This window comes from Patiria miniata, unplaced genomic scaffold, assembly GCF_015706575.1.
Source record: "Patiria miniata isolate m_02_andy unplaced genomic scaffold, ASM1570657v1 HiC_scaffold_9, whole genome shotgun sequence".
In the NCBI taxonomy this organism is placed as follows: domain Eukaryota; kingdom Metazoa; phylum Echinodermata; class Asteroidea; order Valvatida; family Asterinidae; genus Patiria; species Patiria miniata.
This window is the reverse complement of record NW_024037076.1, coordinates 17,994,434-18,013,309: the sequence shown is the minus strand read 5'-3', so window position 1 is coordinate 18,013,309 and position 18,876 is coordinate 17,994,434. Positions and strand designations below refer to the sequence as shown.

Sequence of the window (18,876 nt, the reverse complement as noted above, 5' to 3'; positions counted from 1 at the left end):
GAATGGTTAAATTTAGGTCTTATGCCTTGGGATAATTTTTTGAGGTGGCATTACCATTGGCGTCCCGGTCCAAACATTAGTGGTGGACATGCCCCCCCCCCCGATCTCCGCCCACGCATGGAGAATAATATTCCAATGATGCGGCAGATGCAATATCTCATTTTATTCATAAACTCTCTCATGACATGTGCCGAGTAACATTATCTGTGGCGTGATCTGCAGGATCATCACGTTACTCGGCAACTGTACCGTTTGTTTGAAAGGTATGATTTGTGGGGTTCGTTCAAAAAATCAAGCTGATTATTTTCGTTCAATTTGTCTATTGAAACAAGAGAACACGAACAGAAAGAAGAACGAAGGGAAAACCAAATGTGATGGGGTTCATCCACATCACACAATAAAAGGAAAGGCTGCATATAGGCTACATGGTGTTTTTTATGACACCATCCCGAATACGCGATTGGCTCTTTGCCATTATCAAGACAACTTAACCAGTCCCATAATATTGGGGGGAAAATGTTACAATATGCTTTTATACTTGACATCAGTGTTGTAGTCGAATACTCTTTTCCGAGTACCGAGTACTGCCGAGTACTGAGTTTGCCGAGTACGAGTACGAATACTTCCGAGTACAAGTACAGGTCTCCCAGTACGATTACTTGTACTTCCGAGTACGAGTACGACTACGGGTATACAAGTACGTACGCGTACGAGTACGAGTACTTGCATTCCGAGTTTGAGTACTTATACTTCCAAATTCTGTGTGATCTTTGAAGCCAAACTGCACGACATACAGGCTTCATCTGATGCTTTTGTTTTGTAGCCTTTAGCTTTAGTGTCAGGGGCGGATCAAGGAGTGTTTGCGGGGGGGGGGGGGGTTATCAGCAAATCACTACTGAAATGTAGACAGGTTTTTTTCTTCGGATACTTGGCCTCTGTAAAATCAATAGGTGGAAGGGGGGGTGGGGCTCGTACCAAATTTTCAATGGGGCGCTGTTCAAATCCGTCGATCATTAACACTATTACAGAATAGTACGCAAACACCCCGTAACCCAGCTGGCTCTGACTAAATCATGTGCACAGGCGCATATTATTACCAGTACATGGGCGGCGGAACAGCGGTGGCAGGGGTGGCAAGGGTGCAAGGGTGGCAGAGGCAGTTGCCACCCAAACTAGTGTAGCGTATTGGGTTCCGGGTGGCATGCCACCCCAATAAGTTTCAAGCATGCAGTAACATTTCATAATGCAAAGATTGAAAAAATTGTTCATTGGGTGTTACGAATAATAATGGCACAAAGGGCACTAGTTTGCCGAACGTGCCATTACACCACATCAACAACAACAACTACGAATAGTAATGCACGTAGTTCAATCAAATGTTCGCGCGTTTAACAACGCTTTACCGCAAATACTGTGCTGTCATTGGCTCCTATACCAAAAATGGGTAGATTAGCTCCATGACAATATGTGTGATGGAACTGATGCGTATTGGGTCGCGTATTCTAGCAAACAAAAACGAATATTCTCTCAACTTTAGCAATAACCAATTTAATGTTCGTAAAGCGGAATACCAAGGACTCATATTCAGCAAAACAATCTTTTAAATAGGGGGGAGAAAACACTTTCCTGAGGCCGAAGGCAAATAAAGCTGGTATTTCGCAAACCACACATGGCTGATGTAGAGTTTCGGATCAGATGAAAAAAAAATTAATACATAATTTATTGCCATATTTTAAATAAATTACAGAATAATCTCCAAAGTGTTTTTCATGATTTTTGTCTTCTTTCGCGTGCTTTTATTTCTCAACAAAGCTTATCAGTATCGCTTGCACGAATACCAACAAAACAAGTGTCGAGATGTAGATCGACAGCAACCGTTACAGTGCACCTTTTTGCGTGCATGCATTGGCGTAGCCGGGGAGGGGGCTGGGGGAACATCCACAAATTCCCAGCGCCCCCCCCCCCCCCGCCTTCACCAAAAAAAACAAAAACAAATTTGCCCCTCGTCCAATATTAAAGGGAATATTTTGCAAACATCAAATATTTTACAAACAACGCCAGCGTTGAAAAAAACTGGGTTTTTTTTTTAATCAAATACTGCCCACAATTTACCATAATATTTACTTAGTCCGCATTTTTTTGCAATCGATTACACACCTATGAACGGGCACACAAGCCAGCTAGACTGTTCTCTGACCATTATTCTTTGACGTCTGTAAATTACTCCATTTCGGTGGGTCAGGGAGCCAGACTACATGAACATGATTGTTTTTCTTGGTTTTTTCCAGTAGTAGAGTCTACGAAAACAAAACCTCAAACAAGTCAGTGTAACGATATGAAATACTAACCTCCCAAATCCATCCATTTCTAAAAATTACAGCAAAGCAAATGTTGTATACTGTATATTCCCTTTAAATCAGAAAAATAACAAACGAGTGTTTAACCCGATTCTCTTTCAGCCTACGGATTAATGAAATACATTTCCTACATGTAGGTTTTTAAATAAAGAGATACGAAAAGAGCAAAGGGAAAAGAGCGTCCCTAGCGTCAACTGAATTCTGGACGGACCCCCCCCCCCCCCATCTCCCCAACCGAATTTGCAGCAACTACCTGGCCAGTCGCCCCCTGACAATTTTGGAAATATTTTGTTGTGCATCCGCCCTTGGTTCCGACCAAAACATTTGCCGGTCCCGTTCACCCCCCCCCCCCCCCCCCCACACACCCCACACACACACACAAAAACACTCCGGTTGAGCAACTGCTCGCGTAGGGTCGTTATTATTGTTTCAAACGTCGAACTTAATATATTTGTATTATAATGGAATGTCTTCAAAATATGTTTGATGGACGCGATTCTCTGCAGTGGCAGTTAAAGCGAATGCTCACTGTCTTAAAGCCGCGGCTGAAAACGAAGTCGATGGGATAGGGTGTTATTTGATAATAGGAAAAGTATGACCCAGAGGCCCATGGTACACTATGCCTACTTTTATAATATAGTGTCTCCTTTAAAAAAAATTCAACGTCCCTTGCTGCCATGAAGTTGTCGTTTGTATGCATGACATCTGTACTCTGTTCATCTTGCTACTAAGTGTTCAGGAGTCTGCACCGCCCATTAGTTGCTTCAATCTGGTCTCGGGCAAAAAAATCTGCCACCAGTCGGCCCCCAGACCAGCCTACGTGAGTTGGGGGTAGGTAGTGAAACACCAAACTTATCCTGAAAGAAGAAATTAAGAAAAGTGCAGTCATTAATAATCGGTCAATTTTCTTTCTTTTCCTTTTTTTCAATGGGGGCGCTTCTGCAGATGCAGAGAATCTTACCGGTCTTCATGGATGCCGAGTTCCTTAGTTGAACACTGGATGATGGCCTCGCAGATCTGTTTGTTGGTGTCACCATCAGTGAATCCTCCGTGAAGTTGAATCAACATGAGGGGAGCTGAGGCCGGTCCAGCACCCATGAACATCCTCACTCCTGCTCGGACACGTACTGTAGCAGCCTTGGTGGATCAAAAAATACAAAATATAAAACAACAAAATGGTCATACACCGAACCTTGTGTGAAGATTATCAAAATATTTTGGCTCTAAATTTGACAGTTTTAGCTCATTATTCGATGGCTTTTGAAAATAGACCCCTTGCATTTGACGTTACATCTGAGGACAGCGGTTGTGTTTGTTTCTTTGTGATATGAAATTTGAAAAAAAGGAAGTTCTAGTGCCCAAATAAGGAAAAGAATTCCATACCGTAAGTCATTTATCTGTCACTAAACACATCAATGTTCACCTCACGTTGTGATTTCACCCAATATAAGACATATCCAGGAAGCTCTGGCAATGTGAAGACATTTTTTGGAACAATGTGTTTTTAGAACCAACACTTTGGATGCACACATCAGCTCGGCAACAGATGGTCTTGGCGGCCATTTGTGGCATTGTTTATTGATGTACATGTATGCGGTGCGCGTGACGTGACATCGACAACGCACTACCCGTAACCAATGATATGCAAACGTGTGCACACGAATCACTCAAAGGCAGCACTTTCTGATAAGCCTATAAAGAGGGCGAGTATGCTTCTAAAGCAAAATTAAACTACAAACTAAGCCTAAATGTGAAAATCAAAATTTGACACAGTTCAACATGTTTTTGTACATGGTGGAAGTGTGGCCTTTATTTACGGAGGTAGTCCAGTAAATTGGCCACATTTATGGGGCTACATCCCGGCCAAAATGGTTGGGACACTTGGAAATAACCTTAGCCTCCAACGGTCACCAACTCCCCCGCTCCCCCGGTCAATGTTGTTCTCTCCAGCGGATGGAGCACACACCGCGCAATGAGAGACAACATTGAGCGGGGGCTGGGGGGTTGGGGGCCCAGCGAGATTTGGCCAGGATTGTCTGAATTTTTTCATTTTTTCAAAATATGCATGACATGCCGTTTTGGGAGCTGTTTTCTTGAGTTTTGTTTCCAAAATTTATATGAAATAGCGGCCGAAGGTTGAATGAAAGAACACATATTTAGGCCAGATAATAATGATCAAAAGTAATACAAAAATGGAAATTAAAAATACAAATGTTCCAATTCTTTAAAATCACAACTTTATTGTTGCGTGCATTGTAACGGTTCGCCATGACGGTTCACCATGCCATTTTTGCCAACAAAGTGTACAAAATACAGTTCGTGTTTAACTTGAAAGGCTCATTATGATACACAAACAATATACAATCCTTGTCAATTTGTTTGTATTCCATCATTCCGTTAATTTGCCGAAAAATCCATCGGTGATCCATCTAAACCAAAATATAAAGGAGTTGAGTGACTCTGCTTCTGATATAATTTACAGTGGTGAACCATGGTTTAATACACTATATACACAGTATTTTTAATCAAATACTGCCCACAATTTACCATAATATTTACTTAGTCCGCATTTTTTTGCAATCGATTACACACCTATGAACGGGCACACAAGCCAGCTAGACTGTTCTCTGACCATTATTCTTTGACGTCTGTAAATTACTCCATTTCGGTAGGTCAGGGAGCCAGACTACATGAACATGATTGTTTTTCTTGGTTTTTCCAGTAGTAGAGTCTACGAAAACAAAACCTCAAACAAGTCAGTGTAACGATATGAAATACTAACCTCCCCATCCATTTCTAAAAATTACAGCAAAGCAAATGTTGTATACTGTATATTCCCTTTAAATCAGAAAATAACAAACGAGTGTTTAACCCGATTCTCTTTCAGCCTACGGATTAATGAAATACATTTCCTACATGTAGGTTTTTAAATAAAGAGATACGAAAAGAGCAAAGGGAAAAGAGCGTCCCTAGCGTCAACTGAATTCTGGACGGACCCCCCCCCCATCTCCCCAACCGAATTTGCAGCAACTACCTGGCCAGTCGCCCCCTGACAATTTTGGAAATATTTTGTTGTGCATCCGCCCTTGGTTCCGACCAAAACATTTGCCGGTTCACCCCCCCTCCCCCCCCCCCCCACCCCCACACCCCGAAAACACTCCTGGTTGCGCAACTGCTCGCGTAGGGTCGTTATTATTGTTTCAAACGTCGAACTTAATATATTTGTATTATAATGGAATGTCTTCAAAATATGTTTGATGGACGCGATTCTCTGCAGTGGCAGTTAAAGCGAATGCTCACTGTCTTAAAGCCGCGGCTGAAAACGAAGTCGATGGGATAGGGTGTTATTTGATAATAGGAAAAGTATGACCCAGAGGCCCATGGTACACTATGCCTACTTTTATAATATAGTGTCTCCTTTAAAAAAATTTCAACGTCCCTTGCTGCCATGAAGTTGTCGTTTGTATGCATGACATCTGTACTCTGTTCATCTTGCTACTAAGTGTTCAGGAGTCTGCACCGCCCATTAGTTGCTTCAATCTGGTCTCGGGCAAAAAAATCTGCCACCAGTCGGCCCCCAGACCAGCCTACGTGAGTTGGGGGTAGGTAGTGAAACACCAAACTTATCCTGAAAGAAGAAATTAAGAAAAGTGCAGTCATTAATAATCGGTCAATTTTCTTTCTTTTCCTTTTTTTCAATGGGGGCGCTTCTGCAGATGCAGAGAATCTTACCGGTCTTCATGGATGCCGAGTTCCTTAGTTGAACACTGGATGATGGCCTCGCAGATCTGTTTGTTGGTGTCACCATCAGTGAATCCTCCGTGAAGTTGAATCAACATGAGGGGAGCTGAGGCCGGTCCAGCACCCATGAACATCCTCACTCCTGCTCGGACACGTACTGTAGCCGCCTTGGTGGATCAAAAAATACAAAATATAAAACAACAAAATGGTCATACACCGAACCTTGTGTGAAGATTATCAAAATATTTTGGCTCTAAATTTGACAGTTTTAGCTCATTATTCGATGGCTTTTGAAAATAGACCCCTTGCATTTGACGTTACATCTGAGGACAGCGGTTGTGTTTGTTTCTTTGTGATATGAAATTTGAAAAAAAGGAAGTTCTAGTGCCCAAATAAGGAAAAGAATTCCATACCGTAAGTCATTTATCTGTCACTAAACACATCAATGTTCACCTCACGTTGTGATTTCACCCAATATAAGACATATCCAGGAAGCTCTGGCAATGTGAAGACATTTTTTGGAAAAATGTGTTTTTAGAACCCACACTTTGGATGCACACATCAGCTCGGCAACAGATGGTCTTGGCGGCCATTTGTGGCATTGTTTATTGATGTACATGTATGCGGTGCGCGTGACGTGACATCGACAACGCACTACCCGTAACCAATGATATGCAAACGTGTGCACACGAATCACTCAAAGGCAGCACTTTCTGATAAGCCTATAAAGAGGGCGAGTATGCTTCTAAAGCAAAATTAAACTACAAACTAAGCCTAAATGTGAAAATCAAAATTTGACACAGTTCAACATGTTTTTGTACATGGTGGAAGTGTGGCCTTTATTTACGGAGGTAGTCCAGTAAATTGGCCACATTTATGGGGCTACATCCCGGCCAAAATGGTTGGGACACTTAGAAATAACCTTAGCCTCCAACGGTCACCAAATCCCCCGCTCCCCCGGTCAATGTTGTTCTCTCCAGCGGATGGAGCACACACCGCGCAATGAGAGACAACATTGAGCGGGGGCTGGGGGGTTGGGGGCCCAGCGAGATTTGGCCAGGATTGTCTGAATTTTTTCATTTTTTCAAAATATGCATGACATGCCGTTTTGGGAGCTGTTTTCTTGAGTTTTGTTTCCAAAATTTATATGAAATGGCGGCCGAAGGTTGAATGAAAGAACACATATTTAGGCCAGATAATAATGATCAAAAGTAATACAAAAATGGAAATTAAAAATACAAATGTTCCAATTCTTTAAAATCACAACTTTATTGTTGCGTGCATTGTAACGGTTCGCCATGACGGTTCACCATGCCATTTTTGCCAACAAAGTGTACAAAATACAGTTCGTGTTTAACTTGAAAGGCTCATTATGATACACAAACAATATACAATCCTTGTCAATTTGTTTGTATTCCATCATTCCGTTAATTTGCCGAAAAATCCATCGGTGATCCATCTAAACCAAATATAAAGGAGTTGAGTGACTCTGCTTCTGATATAATTTACAGTGGTGAACCATGGTTTAATACACTATGGCTTAGATGGATTTTTCGTCCAAATGAGGGATTAAAAACAAATTGAAGAAGATGATACGTTGTTTGTGTATCCTAATACGGCTTTCACGTCGAACACAATCTGTATTTTGTAAAAAATATCAGCCAAAATGACGTGGTGCACCGTCATGGTGAATCGTGTGCATTGACCATGTTACCAGCGTGCGCGTGTGTGTACTATTATTCGAGTGCGTACTACGCGCAATATCCAAATCCAATCAGACAATCCCGGCCAAAATGGTTGGGACACTTGGAAATAACCTTAGCCTCTAACGGTCACCAACTCCCCTGCTCCCTCGGTCAATGTTGTTCTCTCCAGCGGATGGAGCACACACCGCGCAATGAGAGACAACATTGAGCGGGGGCTGGGGGGTTGGGGGCCCAGCGAGATTTGGCCAGGATTGTAGCTTGATGCATGATTTAACTTAGTCCGACAATTTGGGACTCTCAATACTGTGTTTGAGAGTCCCAAAACTTAAGGTATTGAAAACATGCAAAACAAGAAAATAGACTGGCACCTAAAACAACCAGTCCAGCACAGCTTCAGTCATGTCAGTAGGGCCTACTGCAACAATCAGCCATGCCAAAAGAATTTAAGAAACATGTGGCATGAAGCGGGAACAAGTCTCGATTTACTACGCATTTCTCCATAGTAAAGCCACCAGACTATTGACACTGAATGAAGAGGTCAGTCTTTCCAAATAGTTGGACCATGGTTGGACATGTACGGGAATGATGTACCAGTCTAGTCTTTCATGTCTTTAGGCCCAATTTGGAATCACTTGATTTCCTTCTCATGTGCAAAATGTTGAAAAAAAGTCTCCTTTAAAAATTGAATTCAGTCTGCAAACTAGGTTGGTGAAATACTGAGGACATGTTCTTTGCATTATTTAGTTCATGACCTCGTGTTTGTATGGCCAGCCGCGCCGCGCGCCCGACAAACGTCATAAACTATGATGCGTATTAATTATCTTGCCCAAGCACGCCCGCATAATGCTTACATTACAACGCGGCCGCCATTTTTAAATCGCATGGAGGGCATTTTCGGGACGATATTTGTGGAAGATGATGACTGAAAGTCGTCTTTTGGCCAGATGGATGAGAATATTAAGACCAAAAAGCGTTTTTTCGAAAAGGTATGAGTTGCTCTACGACTAAGAACCTTAACTTTGGAATTTTTTGTCCTGGGTGAAAATATAATCTCGATCAAAATCTGTGGCAAAATCGCTACATCAGAGGGAAAAAAAATTCAGTCTGTGGGGAAGCATTGAGCGTCTGGCCGTACTACAGAGCTTGCGATAGTACTGTACGGCCAGACGCAGTCGCGTTAATGTAGGCTAGTCTTATGTTGTAGTACGGCGCGAGCTATAACAAAAATGACAGCGCCCTCAAGCGCCGGTCCATTATGTATGGGAGAACAAAGGTGTTTGGGGACTCCAGCTTCGTTTCAGTTTTGGCTTCATGCCCCCCCCCCTGCCCCCACCACTAAAGCCCCAAATTTGCCCCTCGCCCAATATTAAACCAGAAGAAGTATATACGAGTGTTTTAACCCGATTCTCTTTCAGCTTTCGGATTAAAGTACCCACGTCAAATTAATTCTGGACAATTAATTCTGGATCTGAGATATGCTATTAATGGTTTGGGAAGATGTTTTGTTGTTTAAAATAGAATAATTACTTTCCAAGTATTGCGTAAGTTGTTTCTGTCCTGTTCGAACGGACGAGCAATACATTTTCTTAGATGTACAATATGCTAGTTAGATTTAAAAAAGAAAAAAATTATACCTTGTGTTTTTCTTAAATCACTGTCATCATCGTTAATTGATAAATTAAAGGTTAATGATTAAAAGACGAATCAAATTGTTGTTGTTATATTTTAGAAGATTACATCCTTTTCCAAAATACTTTCCCTTTAAAGTGGCATAGCTCCATCCATTAATTGTGTACAATTGTTTTTAAAGCGATTTAGGATCAAAGCTTCCTTTGTATTTCATTGCACAGATGTAGTCCTTGCATCTAAACGAGGTTAGACATACATTTGGAGGTACTCTGAATTCATGAATCTAACACATTTCTTTTTTTTTACATTTTAAACAGCTTTTATTTTACATCAGCCTCACCAGACAATTAAACGTGTTATTCAATATTTTTTTTTTTTTCAAATAATGTTTTCTCATCAATAGTGTTGGTTAAGCTCACACAAACGAATTAAATTTCGTACTGAGTGTAAAACGTATCTTCAACCAAGCACCTGCAGTGCTTTCCTTATCCAGTTTAAAATCGACATAGAGACACTTATTACAATTGTCAATAAATGTATAATTTATTGTAAGAATATACTTTTACGCCACGGCACATCAACAAATTATTAACATCGACTCGAGTAATAACCATATATTTGTATACAGCAAAAGGCATACGATATACGAAACTTTCTGTACTGTTCGTTTTATAAGCGTACATTAATTAATCGATGGTCATATTGAAATTACATAATACAACATAAAAGTCCAGCCCTTATCTCAAATCCAGTAATCACAGGCTTCTCGCAATGCAGATCTTCATGTAAAGTTTAGAATAAAAAATGTTTTACAAGAATTCAACATTATGAAGGTACGAATATTTTTTTTTAATTTCCCCCATTTTTTGGGCTAAATGTGAATTTTATATATATACACTATATGTTACAGCCGATTCAGCATTTAAACTATGTCGATTCAGTTTTTGTGTCAATCCTTCGTATTTATTCCTGTGTTGATTTAGTGTCCGACAGTTATTATCCATCTATAGGCGCAACCACTTTTTGTTAAGGCAAAAAAAAGTCTCCGGTTTCTGGTATGCGCGCGCGTCGCCGTAGCCATGCGCGTCGGCAAAATGAAAACGTTTTTTTTCAATGAAAGATGATGTCTCAAAACCACCAAACTCACTGGTTTGACTGGAATTCTGCTGCTGCGCAATTTCAACGTGTTTTTAGATGGGGTTATGATCGAGAATAAGCTTTATGTGGCCTTTCTGGACTCCCATATATTTGCACTAAGTTTAGTCGGGCACCATTTGCAGTTATCAGCCGACATTTGAAGCAAAAAAGTCGGGTAAAAAAAAAAAGCCGCGTCGCCGCACCACTTTTGGACAAGCTCCATACCAGAAACCGGAGACTTTTTTTGGCCTAATAGGCTACATTTTGAATTTATAATCCTTAAAACTGTAAAGTGTTTGCCTTAAACAACACCACTGAAGATTTGTTCTCATCAATGGTGTTGGTTAAGCTCACACACATCAGAAACTGAATTAAATTTCGTACCAAGTGTTACACGTGTCTTTAATTAACCAATCCCCTCTAGTGCTTTCTTTTTACAGTTTAGAATCGATATTAACACTGATTATTGTCAATAAATATATAGAATGCAGATAATACTATGCCTCGGCACTTTATACAGCAAAAGACGTACGCAAGGCGAAACTTTCCGTACTTTTCGTTGCAACATCGTACATTAATCAATCGATGGTCACATTGAAATTACATTAACTTGAATACAACATAAACATCCAACCCAATTATTTCAAATCCAATAATCACAAGCTTCTCGCTATGTAAATCTTCATGCAAAGTTTAGAATGAAAGAAACATATTCTCACACGAATTTAAAGGGCTAATATGAACTTTTCTTAGGAACATATTTTGTGCAACTTCCACAACTCTTAAATGTTTAGACACTATTTTACATCCCTTTTTGGTTTATTTTATTGAAAAGTGCACTTCTTTCAATATTTACATTTGTCCCTGCTTTTCATAGCAACTGAGGGCGCTGTTACTGCGATGTCATTTTGGGATGACACTGTTCAGTTGAGGGGTTTTCTGTTCAAATTATGAACCCATAACATTGCTCACTGAAAAAAATCTGTTGTGAAATGTTTGATCTATGGCTTACTATCATGAACTGACACAGTAACGAATCATGATCATAGAAAAGAAATTTCAAGACAGCAGAATATCCAAAATTCTGGCAATTGTTGGTGCTGAAATAAATGTAACATTGAGGTTTCTGCCTGAAATGATACCCCAGTGTCTTGTACTCATGAATATGGAAATTGGCAATAGCATAAATACAAAAAAGGCAACAAACTACCCTTGAAAGTGGCAAATCAAAAATTGAAAATAAGTTAAATGGGACACAAAGATGAATTTTCAAGGATTGCATAAAAAAAATAAAAAGTCCTTTACAATTATGAAGGTCTATGCGAATATTCTTTTTTCCTGCTTTTTTGGGCTATATATGCAAATTTTTACAAGCAAAATAAGTATTCGTAGATAAAAGTATATATACAATGTGCATTTAAACTTGCCTGGTCTTTCGGTTCAGTGTAGTGTCAATCATTCGGATTATTTTTTTTGTTGATTAAGTATCCAACAGAAAGTCAATGAGCTATTTTTAGGCACAGCCACTATTTTTAATTAATGGGCTACATTTTGGATTAACAATCTTCAAAACTGTAAAGTTGTGGCCTGAAGCCAGGAGTGCGCTCAGTTGACATACCATAGCCTTTTTAATTGACAAGTTACGTCAGTTAGTATCATACTTAGGCCCCCCCCCCCCAAAAGTCTCCGGTTTCTGGTATGCGCGTGCGCATCGGCAAAATGAAAAAGTTTTTTTTTTCAATGAAAGATGATGTCTCAAAACCGTCAAACTCACTGGTTTGACTGGAATCCTGCTGCTGCACAATTTTAACGTGTTTTTAGCTGGGGTTATGATCGAGAATAAGCTTTATGTGGCCTCTCTGGACTCCCATATATTTGCACTAAGTTTAGTCGGGCACCATTTGCAGTCATCAGCCGACATTTGAAGCAAAAAGTCAGGTAAAAAAAAAAAAGCCGCGTCGCCGCACCACTTTTTGGGCAAGCTCCATACCAGAAACCGGAGACTTTTTGGGGGGGCCTAATGTATCATAAGCGTATAAAGCATGTTCGCCGAATCCATGCATCATTGTAAAATTCATCGCATGGCCCCTTTAGTAAATCTGTACCATTTGTAAAAAAAAAAAAAGTTTTAATAATTAAAAAAAAAAAAAAAAATGAAGCTTACATTATCAAGTAATACAATGGCGGAGTAGATTTTATGGGTATAGGCCCTAAGCGCCTACTTCCCAGAGCGCCCTCATTGAATGTGTCCTGACCTGAAGACAGCTTTGATCGTCCCCTCCTCGCGCTTATTTCTTCAGAAACAATTGACGGAAAAAACCTCCAAAGCTGAACAAACACGACCAACAATCACGCATGATGTTGCACAAAATACGAAGTTTCCAACAACATCTGGACAACACACGTCATGACAACTACGAATGTTTTTGGTCAACTTAATCGGGGTCAGTCATTCACTCTCAAAACGCTGATTAAAATTTTGTTTGTTAAAAAAGTTGGTTAAAATTTTATCAACGTTATGCATTGTCCAATTTTGCCCAACGTTTACCCAACGTTGGGCATATTTTGCCCGACGTTTGTTAATTTGTTTTAACCAACCGTTGGGCTGTTCACCTGTTAAGCAGCAACAGTTGATTAAAAGTAGTCATTTTACCCAACTATGGTTAAAATCGGGTACATTTAACCAGAATTGGGTGAAAGGACTACTTTTAACCAACTGATGCTTAACACGTGAACAGCCCAACGGTTGGTTAAAAAAAAAATAACCAACACGTTGGGCAAACGTTGGGCAAAATTGGACAATTTTACACAGCGTTGGTTAAAATTTTAACCAACTTTTTTAACCAACAAAATTTTAACCAGCGTTTTGAGAGTGTTCCACAGTATGTAAATGAGCAGTTGATTAAAAACTAAAATATGCTTGGCATTGATACCAGGATTCGATTTCGCCATGTCTTTTGCGCAGCTCAAAGCCACGGCTATTTCCATATTCTTTTAGTATGAATTACTTTGCTATAACAGACAACTGTATGCGCTGATTCACTTTCGGGGTTTTTGCCTTTGGTTTAGCCGCGAAACAAACTGTGAAGAAAGTGTAAAGGAAAGGATTGAGAGACGAGTTGATTGGCAGAACCAGAACCGCAACCCATGCATACACCTCGGTGGATAAAGCGACTGTTCCTGTCTGAGACAGAATCCCCAGGATGATTATTGGCATCCAACAGCAGAAATCCGTCATCACAATCAACGCCATCTTGGCCGCCATTTTGATTTCACGCTCCCTGGGGGCATTCGCTCGGACAGCCCTGGTCGTCCGCTTGACACTGATGAAGATGGCGACGTTGCAGCTCAGGACAATAAGAAATGAAACCAGATTGACACCAAGAAAGAGAACGATTGACAGGATCCAAGATGGCTTCTCACCTGTGGTTACAGAAGTGTTAATGTCGATTGCCGGTAATGAGAGCGAAATATAAGAACTAAGAGTCTCGCTTCTCACATCAGATGCCTTAGTGGTAAGAGGAAGGCCGATACAAACATCCGAAAGTCCATATATATCAGAATCAGACCCAACTGAAAGTGTTGGCACGATGCTCAGACAAAGTGCCAGAAACCACAAGACAGCAATGATAGTTGTTGTTGATTTTCCCCCAAGAGAGAAGTTTCTCAACGGAAACACAATGCCTAGGAAGCAGTCAAAGCTGATGAGTGTCACAAAAAACACGGATGCCTCACTGGACAGAACTGACAGAACTCCAGCAACTTTACACAACATGCTGGAGCGCCACTCAGGGGCCGAAAAAAAGTAGTCCTCGCCAAACGCAAGATCTGCCCCAGCTATGATTATCATGTACACACCCATCATGAAGTCTGCGATTGCCAGATTTCCAACCATACGTGAGAGCGTCTTTTTACCCCCTCCGTCCCCTTTCTGTTTAAGTCTCCAAATCAGGACAGTCGGATTACCAATAAGGGCGCTTATTCCCAATACCCACAACACCACTCGTAGTATGTCATTTGGCATAAGGCCGTCGCACAGCTTCAAATCTGGTTGAGGCTTTGTAGTTGAACAGTTTTGCTCGATCGAAAAGTGATGCAACTTGGATAAGGCACAACAAACACGGTACTCATCCACGTGTCTGAAAATTAAATGAATTAAATGTTTTTAAACATTACACACAATGTATTAAGATTTTCGTGTCAGTACTGCACATAGCATTTGACGCTCTCAAGAATTGGGTGCCGGAAGACTTTCCCAGGCAGCATCATCATTCGTGTTTGATAAAAAACGATTGTAATTGTTGTTATTTGAAAAGCAACTCAATGACTTACGCTTCTTGCAAGGCTGGTAACCCATCAGAGGCGACCTTATCAAGCTTAGTCAACGTGCCTGATATGTTAAGCAGGAAACTGGAAAAATGACAGGAAAATTGACACTTTACCAAGATATGCCTTCGGCTTATACTGTTTTCGTTCGTACGTTAATTCTCTTTCAAACGTGTCATCTGTTCAACCTCCGAGCCATCAAGCCTCGAGCTAGTTTTAAAAATTGTATTCAAGATTGCAAATTTATATTTGATAACCTTAACTTACAATTAGTATTGTGGGCTCGTTCAAAAACAAAGTTTTTCTCTTCAGTTTGCAGATAATTATAAGTTTTGCGAAATCTTTTTGGACATCTTTTACCAGTTTTCTGGAATTGCAATCAATGATAATTTTACGATAAAAATAAATAATAAAAATGCTTATTTATGGGAAATCGCCATGTCTAAATGGCTTTAGGAATAAGTTCTTATCAGATATTTGCAGAATATGCCCAGCATAGCCTACCCAGTAAGTCTTGGTGAAAATTTGAAAGATTTTTATTATTTTGTTTTTAATGTTTCTTTTTAGCACGGCATGTGCCTTGGTTTATAACGTCTTTACAAAACCTACTAAGACTAGCGGTTCTTTTGTAATATTTGGATAATTTATGTCGGTGTTAATATAATTTAGCAACAACTGAAATCTGCAAACTTTACTTAAAAGGAGCCGTAAATGCCAACGATCCAAATAAAACAATGCTGAACAGCTTTTTTAGTTTGACTGTTTAAAATTAGAATATAAAAAAAATCACACGTTGGCTTTCTGTATTAAATCAATAATAATACATGAGCAAAGTTACGTGAGAAGAATTGATTTCCCAATTTCTTTTTAAACCCACAACATTACGACAATAACAGTTTTATTATCTCATCAAAATAAAAAGATTAAAGTCTTAATTTACCAGCTATTTCAAGTATCGAACTCGAAAGAAAATGGTTACGGGTAGAGAGAGTCAGATTGATGCCCAAATCTTAATATGCAAATTGAGATTGCACTCTCCGCTGCAGTGAAATCAAAAATAAAACAAGTGCCGTTTCAAACTTACAGAGATTGAAGACTTGACAGCCCGCTAAACGTGTCGGCAGGAATCGACTCTACAGGAAGACTTTGCATCCCACTGTCAAATCAAGTAAAGAATGAACAGAGTTGAAATACACAGGGTGTTCTCTCAGAGAAAGGTATCACAACAGGGCTGGATTCAGTGTTTCGTAGGCCCTAGGCATACTAGGCACCAGCACCGATTTCATGTTAATGCTAAGCTGTAGGCCTACTATAACGAGCAAGCCAGTCCAAACTGGTAGCTCTTAAAGCCTGTTGGCACACAGTGGTATATGTTTAGTAGGCCCTCATTTTTTTTCGTAGGGCCCCGAATTATTTTTTCGTAGGCCCTATAGCACACAGTGCCTACAGTGCCTACTGTGCCTATCGGAAAATATGGGCCTGATCACAAAACAAAGGGATGTATTACCAAATAATATGACCAAACTATGAACAATATGACCATTATTATGGTCGTCATAAACTACTTTGCGGTAAACTTTCCAATGATATCATGGATGCATTCCTCTGGTCACACATCACCGACTTCCACAATTTATGATAAAAAAACATAAAATAATGGTCGTTGAGTTTATAACTTGTTCATATTGTACCTTTGTTTGGGGATTACTTTTCGCGGGACAGCAATATATTTCTACTATACATTCCAACGACGTCACATTGCAAACATACATACATGTATTATTTCGTTGGAAAACACATTGGAAGTAGTTATTACGATCTGTTACATATTTTCTTTTAATAAATCAATACTGTGACTTTCCCAAGTCAGAGAATTGATAGGGGAATAAATGTGTGCTTGGAAGGTATTAAACACTTTGTTTAAGACTGGTTGGAGTCTGGATGCTGAAAATTACCCGTGGCGAAACCGAGGGTAATTATGAGCATTCCAGGCGCTAATCAGTCTTAAACCTTGAGTGCGTTCGATTACTCCCCCAGCTTACTCGGACCTAGCTCCTCGCGTGATGACGTTGACCATGTTGTGAAACCAGAGCGCGTGCGTGTGTATTGTTATTTGAGGGCGTAATACGCGCAATGTCCAAATCCTAGCATCAAGGCTATAATACATTCAGACACTCCCGGCAGGGTGACCGTTTTAGCCGATTTTCGGCTAATTTAACAGACTCTTTTGTTAAAAAAAAAACGAGCTTGACAGAAAATTTGACAGAATGGATATTTTTGGCAGATTTCTGGCAGAATTCTGCAAAAATGGTGATTAACAGCTAAAAACCATAGCAAATTTGGAGAAAAAAAATGGTACATTTGTTTAAAAAATCTTTAATCTTTTCAAACTGAACAAATCCTTGGATAAATGGAACAGGTCGGCTGGTCTAGGTGCTGAGATTTACTGGGAACCTGAATTAACGCCGCAACCGCGTTTTGCCTAAAATTTACCCAATAATTTCAAAACATCTTTATGTGACTATAGACTGTTAATTATGTAATTTGAGCCTTAATTAAAGCAGCACTACAAATATGCATGTGATTTTAAGGGTTTCCAGTGTATTTTGCGGAAATCTGGGGAATTTGGAAGATTTTTGATAAATATGACAGATTTTTGAAGCGCATTTAGCAGAATTTTGCCATGACCTTACGGTCACCCTGACTCCCGGCCAAAATGGTTGGTTACCTCCTGAGCCTGCCAGCGTAATTTTTATTCCTAGGAGGGTTAGGGGCAATGCCATGAATAATTCATGTTTATCCATGAGAACGGACAATGACATCAACAGCATTATTGTTAGTTTCTCAACTAGTTACAATACATTAAAGCATTTTAAAGAACGGTTGTCGTCGAGCTACCACACAGTAGCCTAGCGGATAGCGAGATGAGCTATGGATACAAAGATCCCTGGTTCGAATCCACGTCGTCGCTGCTCATTTTCATCAGCTATTTTTCTTCTCCAAATTTATCACTGAGATAATTTTAAATTAATGGGAAAATAGAACGAGAACCTCAGAAAGGGAAAACTGAATTATTCATGACATTGCCCCTAACCCTCCTAGGAAAAAATATTACGCAGCCTGCCACGGTCACCCACTCCCCCGCTCCCCCGGTTGTTCTCCCCAGCTGATGGAGCACACTCCGCGCAATGAGAGACAACATTGAACAGGGGCCTGGTTGGAAGAAGTCCTGACTTCTAATCGGAAGAAGTCCTGACTTCTAATCAGGTGATCTGAGTTCGAATCTCAGTGAGCGTTTTCACTTCTTCTCATTTTACCTTTTAAATAAGTAAAGCGAGGAAGGAACATTTCTCACTAGACGTAAAGCCTGTCTTGGGTTTGTGTTGTGGAGAACAAGGCATTAGATATGCATGTATAATGGACCAATCAGAAGATGGAAAGCGGATGCCTTTTGGAAACAAAAGAAAGATTTTTTTTCTGTACACATGCATATGGGCGTATTTCGAAGTTACGTTGAGTTGCAAGTCAGGTTCTCGGACTTTAGTTTCCCTTGAAAAAAATCCTCCAAAACCACAAGAAGCATCCAATGGGAATCGAACTCGCACCATCGGATTCGTAAGCCAATGTAGTATCCGTGACACTTCAGCAGGTAGTTTTAAACATTATACTATTGCACATAACTATAGGGCCCTCCAGCATATTCTATATTATACTAACAGCGTGTGGTATGGAAAAAAATAGCGCGCAGGGCGTCATGCACGTTGGCAGCCATGTTTATTGCATGGCTCGATTCGGCGAACCGACTCGGCGAGTCGGCTCGAGTAAGCGCGAGAAGTCACGTGAGAGGTAAATCGAACGCTGTCGCGCTTGCACGAGTAAGTGCGGGGGAAGTAATCGAACGCACTCCTTGTATGAAATATTGACTTACTGGTAGTATTGCGCATCCTTAAAGGTAGTCTGGTTCCCAGACCAAAAGATTC

General features: G+C 40.3%; 1 protein-coding gene across 1 annotated transcript; it reads right to left on the bottom strand.

The window, feature by feature from the left end:
• Positions 1-13,574: 13,574 nt before the first annotated feature.
• LOC119720939 (G-protein coupled receptor GRL101-like) lies at positions 13,575-16,182 on the bottom strand. The gene is made up of 3 exons (XM_038190806.1): positions 16,121-16,182; positions 14,903-14,980; positions 13,575-14,709 (listed from the first exon to the last, which is right to left on the bottom strand). Exons 1-3 carry the CDS (start codon positions 16,180-16,182, stop codon positions 13,575-13,577), a joined length of 1,275 nt encoding a protein of 424 aa, XP_038046734.1.
• Between the last annotated feature and the right edge of the window lie 2,694 nt (positions 16,183-18,876).